Source organism: Labrus mixtus, chromosome 10 (genome assembly GCF_963584025.1).
Source record: "Labrus mixtus chromosome 10, fLabMix1.1, whole genome shotgun sequence".
NCBI lineage: Eukaryota > Metazoa > Chordata > Actinopteri > Labriformes > Labridae > Labrus > Labrus mixtus.
In genome coordinates this window covers 9,982,090-9,994,562 of record NC_083621.1, presented here as the reverse complement: position 1 = coordinate 9,994,562, position 12,473 = coordinate 9,982,090, and the positions used below count along the sequence as shown (strand labels likewise).

Below are 12,473 nucleotides of genomic sequence, written 5' to 3'. Positions count from 1 at the left end.
TACAACTTCATTGTAGTTATAGCATTTATGGGGGATTTGGTTTGGCCATCTGTTGTGCTTCTGAAGCTTGGTAAAAAAAAAATAAAGTCTTCCATGTGAAACTCATCAGTTTCAAGCACTTATTGAAGTTTTCGCATTGCAACTCAAAAACAAAACACCTGACTTGTGAAGTTTGTATTTAATTCTGATGAAGGGCACTTTTCAAAAGTAGACGTGGTTCACAAATAAATTAAACAAAAACAGACTTAAAGTAAAGATATAAGTAGCTCTCTGGAAGTGGTCTGTAGAAACAAGAAACATATTAGTGTCATCCTTGTTGCAAAATGAGCAGTTTGATGAGATATATTAACAAGTTGCTGGGATTATGTTTGTGTATTTTTTTTAAATAGGATAGGATAGGATAATACTTTATTGATCCCCAGAGGGGAAATTCGGGCGTTACAGCAGCACAGACAAGAAAGCTCAAAATGCACATTAAACAGAATAGATAAGATAAATAAAAACAAAAACAGGGGGTATATACACAGTACAAAATGAATGATGAAGTTAACTGGGGGGATATGAGAATTGAGACAGTATTTGCAGAGAATAATAAATGTAGTCTTTTAACTAAACTCATAAAGAGAAATTCCCAAAAATGAAGGTCACAACTATTTTCCTGATAATAAACCAGTCTGCAAAGAGGCGTTTGGTGCTCTTGCAGGAGACCACGCCCCCACTCCGCATCTCGGGGTCTGATTGGCTGTTCGTCCCACCTGAGGGACGACGGACTAGTTCCGGGATTCCGATGTCGGCCTAGCGAGCGAGCTAAGTGGTTTGCTAGCGGCTAACTCAAGGAGGACCGTAACGACCCACACCCTAAAGACAAGACAGCTCGTATGTTCGATATAAGGTTTGTCCTGCTTGTTTTACCTGCTCGTCATGGTGACTTTTTAACGGACCAGAGCTGTAAATATCTCAATAAAAGGCTACTCCGTTAATATAAAGCGTTAATGCTAACCAGGTAACGTATGCTAACTTTTTTTAGCTGTGGTAAAGGACTGAACACTGTCGCAAAAAAACTTTCGAGGCTAAATAAGAGCTAACCAATTACAAAGTGTGGCATAGGGTTTAACACGTTTTTATTATGTTTTGTTTACACGTCAAATGAAAACATCACAGCGTCTTTAACTTGCTCGTAATTAGAAATCTTAATGTTAATGAAGGGTTTTTGATATGAGAGCAGAAAGTGGTAACGTAACTTGTCTTGTCCTGGCCTGTGCTGTCACGCCTCGCCTTTTCACTATGATTTAACAATGATGTGATGGGAGATTCAATGATGTGCTATCGTATGAGAAATCACCCCCAACAACTGTCAGTGTGTCGTCACTGTTTGTAAATTTGATTAAATTTGTGCACTCGGAAGATGTTAGGTTGCTAAATGAAGATTGTTGCGGTGACATGACAGTGAAGGCTCGACCCGGAGATTTTAGGATTAACAGCCATTATAGTCAGGGGGTGGGGGGGGGGATTTGTTGTGGGGTCAGATAAAATCATTTACAACATACTTCAGAGACAGCTTTGTATTTGGTAAAGATGACTGTTTAGAGGAGGGGTGTGTCCAAACTATCAGGTTACATTGTCACTCTGGATTCAATATGTTCACACCGCACAGACAAGTTTTTGTGTGTGTGTGTGTTGTGTGTGTGTGTGTGTGTGTGTGTGTGTGTGTTGTGTGTGTGTGTGTCAAAGGCGTCCACCCTGATCAGAGTCTGCATGGTGTTTTCAATTTCCAGCAGTGGGTGGTGTTTATTTATTTCACCACCTGAGGGCATAGAGGTGGCAACTGTCTGTTTAACAGGCTGTTGAGTAACTTTCTCAGTGAGTCATGCTGAAAACTCAAAAGTACACAGTGCAGGCTTTTTTAGGAGGTTAAAAAGATAGTTAGTCATTTTCATCCTTGTGAAAACTGTAATATTTTTCACCATAACCCATTATTTCTTCGTAATGTCTATTTTTCAAACTAGTTTTTTAGATATGGCGTGTATACATTTTTGCTGGTAATCCCTTCTCCTGAAATGTCACTGGCACGTCTCTAACAATCTGCATATCCCTGTTTTTTCTTACTGAGTTCCAATTCCAACACTTTTTTTCCACTTGTGACCATGAAATCAAATTAGATTGGTGATTTCTTCTCCTGAATCAGCAGTTAGGTATATTAGCTTTCCAGCTTTAAATTGATGTGACACAACTGATAGATATCAGCTACTGATATCAGTTCATACCACATTACTTGTCAAGCTGTTGTCTGTCAATAGGGCCAATATAGGCCAATACTGTTTGCAACCGATGCATTAGTGCATCCCTAAAAAAAAACGTTTTTATATTTTATATTCAATGTGTTTTATTTTAGGTAGTTGTGTTCTCCTCTTGTTATTAGGTCTGGGCGTTATGAGATATACCTGCAATGTAAACATGGTTTAATGTTGCAAAATTGAAATGTGCAATTAAATACCAAATATTGATGTGCACATATTAGCTACTTTAATAGCACTTACAGTTCCTGTTTCTGTCAGTCGTGAGGCATTTTTTTTACACATTACCATTGTTTTAAACAATTATTATATCATTATTCAAATTATTATTACTAATTATATATTTATTTTTTTATAGGGGCATCCTCGGTTACCCAGAGAACCAGAGGTTGACAGAGGACCAATTGAACAAAGGATTAAAATGCATCAGACTTCATAACAACACTGCTGCACATGGCTTTATTAAAGAGATGCAAAATGGAAAATGAGGTCTATCTGCAGAGAATTTGGAGGTGGGAGAGGTCTCTTCACCAAGACCTGGCCTTCTGTGGCGACAGCTCGGCAACATGCACGGGGCCTCTGTTTGGAATGAGTTGATTCTTTCCTCATAAAGACTGAGGGCAGGGGTTTTAAAAGCCCAGAGGACTGTGTTTTGCTATTTGAGCAACTTGTAAAAGCAAGGCTAGACATCATTTTAAAACATTCTTTTAGCAGATTTAAAAAAAAAACTCCAGCTGGACTCTATTGTTTGATGTTAAGCAGCTTCATGCAGCTGATTCAGAAGTGACATTTGTTGGTTAAGTTCTTTTCAACTGCTGACTTGGTTTGAAACGCTGGAACTGTCCCTCCTGCCACCATCCTCAGTTTCTTCCACCCACCCAGTGCCTAAATAAGCCCTCTCGGGACAATTACAGAAGTCATCAGCAGCTGCTGTGCTCAATCCTCTGCCTGTTCTCCTCTATGTGCTTCTGCTCTGGGCCTACTGGCTTTCCACCCACTACCTCTTTAATTTTCTTGTCTTTTTTTAAAATATTACATTTCTCTGAGGCTTAAAGTCAGAAGTCAAGCACAGCGACAAGCATTAGTGTAAACACTTGAGTTTGAGAAGTGGAGACGAACCTAAACTGCTCCAGTTCTAGCTGTGTGTACTTGTGTCTATGCTTTAATGTGCATGCACAGCTGTGTAAAGGTTGAACTGGTGCCAGGAAGCAACTTAAGTTTAGATTTATTTATATTCTTGCACCAAAAACAATTACAATAAGCCATACAAAAATATTTATGAATTACCAACACATATTTTTGTATCACATAGCTTAAGAATAGTTTTGCTTTTATAAACCTCGACTAAGAATATGCATATAAAGTGAGTATTTAAAACGAATTGTACACATGCAAGAAGAGCTGTTCATTGCTAAATCAGTAAATAATCCTCTGTTTTGAGTGATTGTACTAGTGCTGTGATACATTTAGTGACTGGACCTAGTTAATTCCTCATGTTTCTGCTGAGTTTCTGCTTTGCATAGTGTTGGTTTTCTTCTCCAGTCTGCAGTCATGGCCCCTCGTAGAAAACAACCTACTCGCCATTTTAACCTGTAGAGCACCCATAATAGTAGGTAGACAGTAGATATCTACCTATCTCTGTGTCGTCTTTCCCTCTCTCTCTGTGTCCGATGCCGGGCTTCAGTGGTGGGGGGGTTGGGGGAGGAGTGGGTGGCCCTGCTTCTGCTCCTCCCCGCCCATTTCGACCTAGCCGATATGTCCCTGTGTCTGCAGCCACCACGTTCCTTGTTGGATCAACCACCCTTTTTTTCTGCTTCACGTAAGTAGCATTTTAATGCACAGAACACAAACATTTTGTAAACGCCCTACGTATGTGCCATACATGTATTTCCCCTCTTTTAATTTGCATACACACACTTGTGTCATTGCACAACCAAAAGTGTTTTAAACATGTGTTTCCTACCCGCATGTGTAAATATGCCTGTGTTTATTATGTTTCATCCAAAGGCATCATTTTCTTTCTTTACCTTTATTTTTTCAAGGCAAACTTTACTGATCAAACTTGCACTCTTACAGCAACACTTGCATTTATAATTTCTTACACTTTCAGCTGAACAGCTTTATTTGAGTTGTTTGAGGGTAAATTATTTTTTTCTATTTGTGCATTTAAAAAAGAAATCTATCTGTGATATGTCAACAAGTCCTTGATTTAAGCCTGTTAGTGAAAAATTGTCTTGACACTATGTAGTTTTGAAAATTACGTGTCAGCCTTTTACCATGTTTCCTATTTTGCATTCCTCTAGGTGCCCATGGTTGTCAGAGTATTTCTTCTCTGTCATTCCCATATACATTGCTGTGATCTTCCTCTTCACCCTTGCCAATTTCTGCATGGCCACCTTCATGGACCCTGGAGTCTTCCCCAGAGGTAAACACACATGGGCAGTGTGTGTGTGCTAGTCTTTTCTCCAGAGAGTTATGTACCAATGAAAAGCTATTCTCAATCAGTTATTGAGTTGTAATCTAATAGAGGAACAACATATGATCAGGGTGTATGATGTCTGTGTAATCTCAGTGCCTGTGTCTGTTATCTTTAGCGGAGGAGGATGAGGATAAAGAGGATGATTTCCGCGCTCCTCTTTATAAGACGGTGGAGATCAAAGGCATCCAGGTGCGCATGAAGTGGTGCTCGACCTGCCGCTTCTACCGCCCACCGCGCTGCTCACACTGCTCTGTCTGTGACAACTGTGTAGAGGTAAACACATGCACATTAACACACACATAAACAGACACATACAATTTGGTGGGCATTCTGTACATACCATTACATAATTTTGAATTGAATGTCTTTGCAACATCTACTAAACATCCTCTGCTTTGTTGTTAATAAAACCTAGTTTTTTAAGTGACTGTCTCACAGGCCTAACAGTGCTTAGTCTGAAAATGGCAAAGTCAATTATTAGTTATTAAAGGAGCAAATTTTTCATCATAATTTTGCATCGTCTCAGCTTTTGACCCTGTGCCCTCTCAGGATTTTGACCATCACTGTCCATGGGTGAACAACTGCATTGGCCGGAGGAATTATCGTTATTTCTTCCTCTTCCTGATTTCTCTCACCACCCATATCATAAACATATTTGGCTTTGGTCTTGTTTATGTCCTGCACCACCGCCAGCAGTTGGACACACCACATGCAGCTGTAACGTATCCTTAATTTAGCGCTTTGCAGCTATAAAGACATGGGATGTCATTTTCCTATTTTACGAAGCAACTTGTTATTTTTAGCCTGTTTCTTTTTTTTTAACTTAATTTTTCTGGATTTGTTGCAACCTCCTTGACCCTCTCTTAGTATGGCTGTTATGTGTGTGGCTGGTCTGTTTTTTGTCCCAGTCGCTGGCCTGACTGGGTTCCACATGGTGTTGGTGGCACGCGGTAGGACCACAAATGAACAGGTTTGTACAAGAGCTGGTTGTGTAAATCACATCTTGCGTCATATTTCACTGTTCTTTAACTTCCATCAATATTTTCAATGTTCATGTGAGCTTAAGCATTTTTCTGTCCTCCCTTTCATTGAAGGTGACAGGGAAGTTTCGGGGAGGCGTGAACCCTTTCACCAATGGCTGCATGAGAAACATTTCCCATGTGCTATGCAGCTCCCTGGCCCCCAGGTAAGCCTTTCTCCTTCTCCTCTCACATGCTTTTACTCCCCTCTTTTAACACTATGCTACATGAATATAATGTTTAGGCCCTCTATTTATTTCTATTACTCTATTTCCCATCCCACCTTACTCTTTTATTTTTCTCACTTGTCTGTTTTGTTAATGGTATACCGGAGTTCCATGCCACAGTATGAAGGGTTCTTATTTGTTCCTGAGTATTGTATTGAATTTGAATGTATGTGCATGTTCCTGTCACAGATACATGGGCCGTTTGCAGAGCCCCCAGTCAGTGGAGGTACAGCCCCCATTTGTTAGACCGCCTCTCACTGAGGCGCAGCTTGAGGCCAAGGTCCTGGACAACGGCATCCAGAATGACAGACACAGTACCAGGGTGGGTGACCCCAACAAACACAACAAAAACATGCCTACCCCACGGACTCTTATATGCATTTTCATGTTGTTCAGAAATATTTGGCACATAATGAACATTTCATTGTTACGAGTTTACCATGTGACCGACTGAACAGGTTTGTAGAGGAAAAAAATGTTCTTCAGCTGGTTCAAACAGTGCTTTTATTAATTTATCATTCTTACATTATAATGCTACTTGTTGTACATCGCTACAAGTTTAGCTTTTAAAGCCAGTTAAAAGCGTGTTTGATAAGCATTAGGGCTGCAGGAACGAAATTGGGAAATCAAATTATATTTTAATATTAAAAGTACCAACAATATTTGAATGCTTAAATGCCATTCGATTATGTAATTTTGTTATAAATAAATAATTGTTAAAAAATCTTTTGGATAACGTGTATATCAATTCATGTGAGGATGTTAATGTTCCAGAAACAGTTTTACAAAAGTAGTCAGCCTAGGTGTATTTTATTAAAAACAAAACTGCCCTATCTTGAATCAGGCCACTACCCCTCTACCAACAGCCCGCGAGTGCTATATGTTGTGTCGCATGGCGCACGCTGGCTGTCCACACTGCATCCGTTAAATATTTCATTCCTTGTTATGTGAATTTCAGTTTCCCCTTACAAACAGTATGACATCTAGTGCTTTTGTATTGCTGCGTGCTGCGTTGCTCTGTTTGGACCATTTTAAAAATACTATGGGCATATACATCCAAGTGAACATTATTCTGTGCAAAAGCTTCATGATAAAGAAAATGACATGCAGTATGGGCGCAAGGTTTGCCGTAGTAACTAGTAAAATTGCCTTTAATTATGTATAGGATAAACGGTACTAAATTTTAGCATTAAAAAAAATCTGATGTATTCGAATATTAATCAAAAAGCATGCAAATTCCAATGGGATTATAGATATATAGATATAGACTGGGAATGTCTGCAGCCCTAATAAGCATACTGGTCAGGCTTGAGTGTTAACATGAATGTGTGGTTCCGGTCCAGAATGAATGTAGAGATAACTACAAGTAAAAGTATGTCTTGTTTCTGAGTTTTATAGGTGTGTTACTGGTGTCCAAAGCATGCAAGACAAGAAATTAAAATGTTTGCTATTTTGCAAATCTATTTAAGCTTTTCTGTATGAACAACTGTTGACTTAAAAGTATTAAGTATATAGTAAGAGAACTGATAATAAGCAGCAGAATCCCCTACCACATGTTTTTGAAGCTGCAAACAAGCAGGTATTCACACTCAAAATAGTTAGAGGACATCAGTGTGATAGTTACCAGAAGCCAACATTTCATTTTCTTACGATGTTGCATTGTTTTTCATTCTCTGTGCCATGCATTATGCATATCAGGGAAATGATTTTTAATTCAGGTATTTTCTCTCTCCTGTGAAAACGTTTTGATTCTCTTTGATGGCGTTTCTTTTTCAGTCCAAGATCAGCCTAGATCAGATGGAGAGTCAGTCAGCCGATGCAGAGCCTCCACCTCCTCCAAAGCCGGAGCTACGGTACCCTGGCCTGCCCCGTGCTGACACAGAGGGTGAGACACACACAAGTACAGTTGATACATAGGTAAAGTAAATCCATCCTGGAGAACTCACCTCTTTCAAATGTCCCATTTGTTTTGTCAGAGAGCAGCTTGCTGACTGAAGCTCCGCTTACGCCGTCAATGTTCAAATACCGACCACCTTACAACAGCCCAGGAAGGAACCACTCTGCCATTACACACCCGAACAAGGTACATGTCAATTTACACTTGCATGTACTGCAAAATATTGGAAACTATATTCATAAAAATGATTAGATACTGTAAGTAATAAACAATCAGCATTGAGTGAAGTTAACTGCATGGCTTTGCTTGATTGGATGGAAACACAGACACATGTAAATTGAATCTGTATGTATTGTGTTGTAAATGCACACAGCCATGTTGAACATTACACTGCATTCTTACTTTATAATTTGTATAATTAGCCGTGTTACTCTTAAAGGATTGAAGCAATCAGAACAAACAGTATCCCACAGATTACTAATTTCCTTTGTGGTTAACGCCATGCCCCTCTTTTTTGTTTTTACTTTGAATTGATCATTCAGTGGCCATCGGTTGATCAGTAAGTCTCAGCTAGTGTCATCTGTGTGTGTGTGTATCCCTTTGACTGTCTCTGTGGGTTTGAGTGGATCTATCCTTTCCCCTGAGACTGAATTGACTGGATTGTGTAGTTCCTGTACTGTACTGTATTGTATTTGTATTCCATGTCTGTGTTGACACACCGTCTTTGACATGCGGTGTCAGTGCTTGTAAAGCCAGTCAATGTTTCAAATCCAGTAGTGTGATGATGGAGTAGAGCACCGGTCAAGCATCCAATTTCCCCCTACCACTTTTTATTTCTGTTGCAATCTGTACACAAACATTTTTTTTTTTTGGTTATCCATTCCTGAAGTAACAGGGTGTTTCCATCTTCATCACATTGTTCCTCCCACTCTTTTCCTTTGGTCTGTGTCTCCTCTCCCTTCTCCTCAGATGATCCGTGGGGAAAGTCTCGACTCTCCATCACCCTCCATTCTCCAGTCCAGCCGTCAGCCAAGCTACCGCTCGGAGCCAAGCAGCCTGGATGGGGCCACAGTAGTGGGGGGAGGTGTAGGGGTCCGCAGAGGGGGAGGGGAGAGAGGTGAGGGCCCCGGGGGCCCTGGCGGAACTGCTGGGGGGATGTCAGGGGGCATGTCTGGTCACTCTCTGACTGGACGCTCCTACACCTCCTACCCATCCTCTTTAGTTCTGTCCGCTGGTGGCTCCCACTCCTCCAGTCTGCGCTCAGCGCACACAGCACATTACCCTCTGGCCACGCTCCAATCAGAGGGCACCACAGACACCAGCTATAAAAGTCTAGCTAATCAGACGCCTCGGAACGGCAGCTTGTCCTATGACAGCCTGCTGACACCTTCCGAGAGCCCAGAGTTTGAGTCGGCCGCTCATGAACTGTCACCACAGAAGCCTCGAGCTCTGTTTTCCTCAAAGACTATAATGAGCCAGCCTGAGGTGATGTCACCCAGTAGCCCGCTGCAGGGCTACACGTCGCCCTTCCTCTCAGCTCAGATTGCCCAGCAGAGGGAGGGGCAGCTTCTCCAGGGCTCTGCCACTTTCTCCTCCCCTCACAGGGCCTACCTGCGTGCTGTGAGCCCGCCCCCTCCCTCCTCCTCAGGGCCTCCTGAGAGTCAGCACCTGCTCCATCATAACCACGACCCTTCTTCCCGAGCCCCTCGAAACCCTTCCTCCTCATCCTCTTCCCCTGGGGCTCGCTCACTAGAGCCTCCTGTTTCCCCACCACCCCGCGGGCTCTCCCTTGGCAAATCCTATTCTTACACTGGTGAGGCGGGGCCTCAGTACAAGCCTCAGCCCACAAGAGGAGGCACTGTGCTGGGCGGGGGAGGAGTCGGGGGAGGGCAACAGGCTCCACAGTGAGTAGTGAACCGCCGGCAGATCCATCAGCCTGCAACTCTTCCTCCTCCTTTCCCTCATAATCCTCTTCTTCTTCCTTCCTGGTTTGTGTCAGCCCTCCACCCTGATCTGTGTGAGTCTTCCTTTTCCTCCTTTACACTTTAGAGTCTTGCTTGCTAAGCGTGTTGCAGCTGTACGTGTGTAAGGAGGTTGTATTGGTGTAGTTGGTGTAATGAGTGCACTAGTGTCCAGCATGCTGATACATGATTAACTTGATGAAAGCATGTCTCTTTACTCCTTTCGTTTCACCTCTCAAATGACCCTGTATAGAAACCAAATGCCTTACGAGATCAATGGTAGTGAAATACTTTTGCATTATATGCTTGTTTACCGTCTTTGATTTAGAACCACTCACCTCCACTTCCATTTATCCCCTATCCTTATCCCTAATCCCTCCACCCCCTCTTCCTTTACCCTCCCCAATGACTGTCCAATCAGATCCATCTCTCGCCCAGTCTTGGCCAACCACACCACAGCCAAACCAGGGGGTGGGGTGAAGAAGGTGACCGGTGTCGGAGGGACCACTTACGAGATATCAGTTTGAGTGACAGACATCCTTCATGGACCATCACCAGGAGGAGGAGAAAAGGTCTCTGGACTACTTCCACTACCCTGAGCTGGATATTATTCACGACTGCAGGACCCTGAGGAATTACTCTTTTTCAACAGCATTGGATGACAGGAGCAGGCGCGTGTGGTACTCACTGCATCTCTTTAAGGCCACTGGCCGGTCTTCTCTGTTAGCTTTTCAGATCTGAACAAAGAGTAAAAGGGGACTTCGTTTTATTTTTCAAAGGATACATTTTTCTCCATCTAGCCACTTTGTGAGCCATAGACTGATGTGACTGTATCATTACTGGGTACAGATATGTCAATAGAACATGCATAGCTATCTAATGATTTTCTGTTTTACTTTGGTACTTAGCACACAGAGTGCTGACTGCTGTGCTTGACACACTTAAGGAAAAGATGGCCTTTATCCAGTGGATGTAGAGATTTAGAGGGTGGATTCAGGACTGTTGACCAATAGAAACGTCTTCTTCTTCACTGTCTGAACGGACCACATGACCTGTTAATCGATTTGAATCATGGAGAGCAGAGTCCGACCTATAAACACAGTATCATTTTAGTTTTATAAATCTTTTTTTAAATATTGTTTTATATAAATGTATGAAATCTTACAGATTATTATCGGGGGGAAATTGTCAGGTATTGAAGATGACTATTGATGAGGTTGACAGTTTTACTGTGTGTAATTATTCATGAAAGCGATTTCAAATCAGTTGCCTGTTTATATTAAATGGCTGCATCAGCCACTTGTGAGCTCTTGTTGGAGTTGACATCGTCCAAAGAGAAAGATGATCCTTCAGTGGACAACTTAAGTGGCAAATAATTGAGGTTAACTTTTGAAAGCCACAAAGAAATTTCTGAATGGAGATTTCAGCACAAACATTTTTGTGGAATGTACACTTGTAATGTTTAAACTAGAGACATTATGCAAAATCTATTTGTAGCTTTAAGATCATTATTTGTCTTGTTGGTGTCTTTTATTTTTTCCTTTTATTCTGTAATGTTTGTCAGTCAGTCAGTCAATCAGTCAGTCAAGATGCTAGCAGAACCTCCTACATTCAAACAGATAGCCAGCCAAATAGAGGCAGCGAGGGAAGGGCTTATTTATTTCACAAAACCAGAAAAACTTTGCAGTTATCAACACAACATCAAACCAGTCTACCAGTTTTTTTTTGTTTGTTTTTTTATGACAAAATAGGGACATATTCAAAAAAAATTAAATGCTGTAAAAATAAATTGTAAATGTGATAAGCCACTAACTATCTTGTCAAACAGAGACTGGTTTGCAAGGGATATTTTTTTGTCTGCCTTGAGCCATTTTTTTTTTTCATTTTTTTTTTTTCTGAGGACAAATTTATAGGCAGATAAAGTTGTATTGATGATCATGCTCATTTATAGATACTCCCGTAGAGGTACAGAAACAGCCACTTTGAGAAAGTAATAATTAGAGGAAGGGAGGGGTGTATGCAAGTTTGTGTCTTTCAGGATCGGGCATTACAGTTGAGGTTTATTTATTTTATTATTAACTATTAAAGCAGTGTTTGCAGTAGAATGTTAAATCTGGCTAAATGTGGCACATCTTTGGGTGGAAGAATACGCTTGAAGCACACAAGTATCATTGTTTCAACCCAAATGACTGTGTTATGAGTTTTCAACCTTCCCAGGCTTTGTCTTAGGTGTGCATGCAGTTTTGTCAAATGTCTACCCAGTTTATGTGTGGGTGGCTAAAAGAAAAGAATCATCATGAATGGCACAAGCAGTCGTTGTAAGGAGATAAAGAGAACCTGTGTTACTTTTTCCTGCTCCGGCCGATGATGGTGGCCACTGAACAATCTGATCCTTTGAGTATAGTAGGTATACTTCTGTGTGAGATAAAATATCGCTATTGTGGGCTGTGATGAATGGAACGAGTTTCACAAATATCTGTAATGAGTACATGAAAGACATTTCCAAAATGGCCTTATAAAGAATTTTTAAAAGATGTCTTCTCAGAATAAAAAGGTCAAACTGATTTAAAAAAAAAAAAAAGTACTGTCATGAATC

General features: G+C 41.1%; 1 protein-coding gene across 2 annotated transcripts; it reads left to right on the top strand.

Moving 5' to 3' along the window:
* The first annotated feature begins 763 nt into the window (after window positions 1–763).
* Window positions 764–12,467, top strand: zdhhc5b (zinc finger DHHC-type palmitoyltransferase 5b). 2 transcript variants are annotated; one of them, XR_009674659.1, is made up of 12 exons: window positions 764–892; window positions 2,653–4,113; window positions 4,598–4,719; window positions 4,889–5,046; window positions 5,323–5,495; window positions 5,641–5,743; window positions 5,868–5,959; window positions 6,209–6,341; window positions 7,796–7,904; window positions 7,996–8,102; window positions 8,886–9,933; window positions 10,299–12,467. XR_009674659.1 is itself a non-coding variant. In XM_061048009.1 (12 exons), exons 2-12 carry the CDS (start codon window positions 3,965–3,967, stop codon window positions 10,402–10,404), a joined length of 2,187 nt encoding a protein of 728 aa, XP_060903992.1. In that variant the 5' UTR covers window positions 764–892; window positions 2,653–3,964; the 3' UTR covers window positions 10,405–12,467. The 2 variants fall into 2 exon arrangements, 1 of the variants encoding a protein (XP_060903992.1); XM_061048009.1 differs by having other exon boundaries at window positions 8,886–9,820.
* Window positions 12,468–12,473: the final 6 nt, after the last annotated feature.

Coding starts and splice junctions, on each gene's coding strand:
- zdhhc5b (XM_061048009.1), top strand. CDS start 3,965: ATGCCGGGCTTCAGTGGTGGGGGGGTTGGGGGAGGAGTGGGTGGCCCT. Junction 7,905..7,995: donor GCCCCGTGCTGACACAGAGG/GTGAGACACACA, acceptor TTGTTTTGTCAG/AGAGCAGCTTGCTGACTGAA. Junction 8,103..8,885: donor CCATTACACACCCGAACAAG/GTACATGTCAAT, acceptor CCTTCTCCTCAG/ATGATCCGTGGGGAAAGTCT.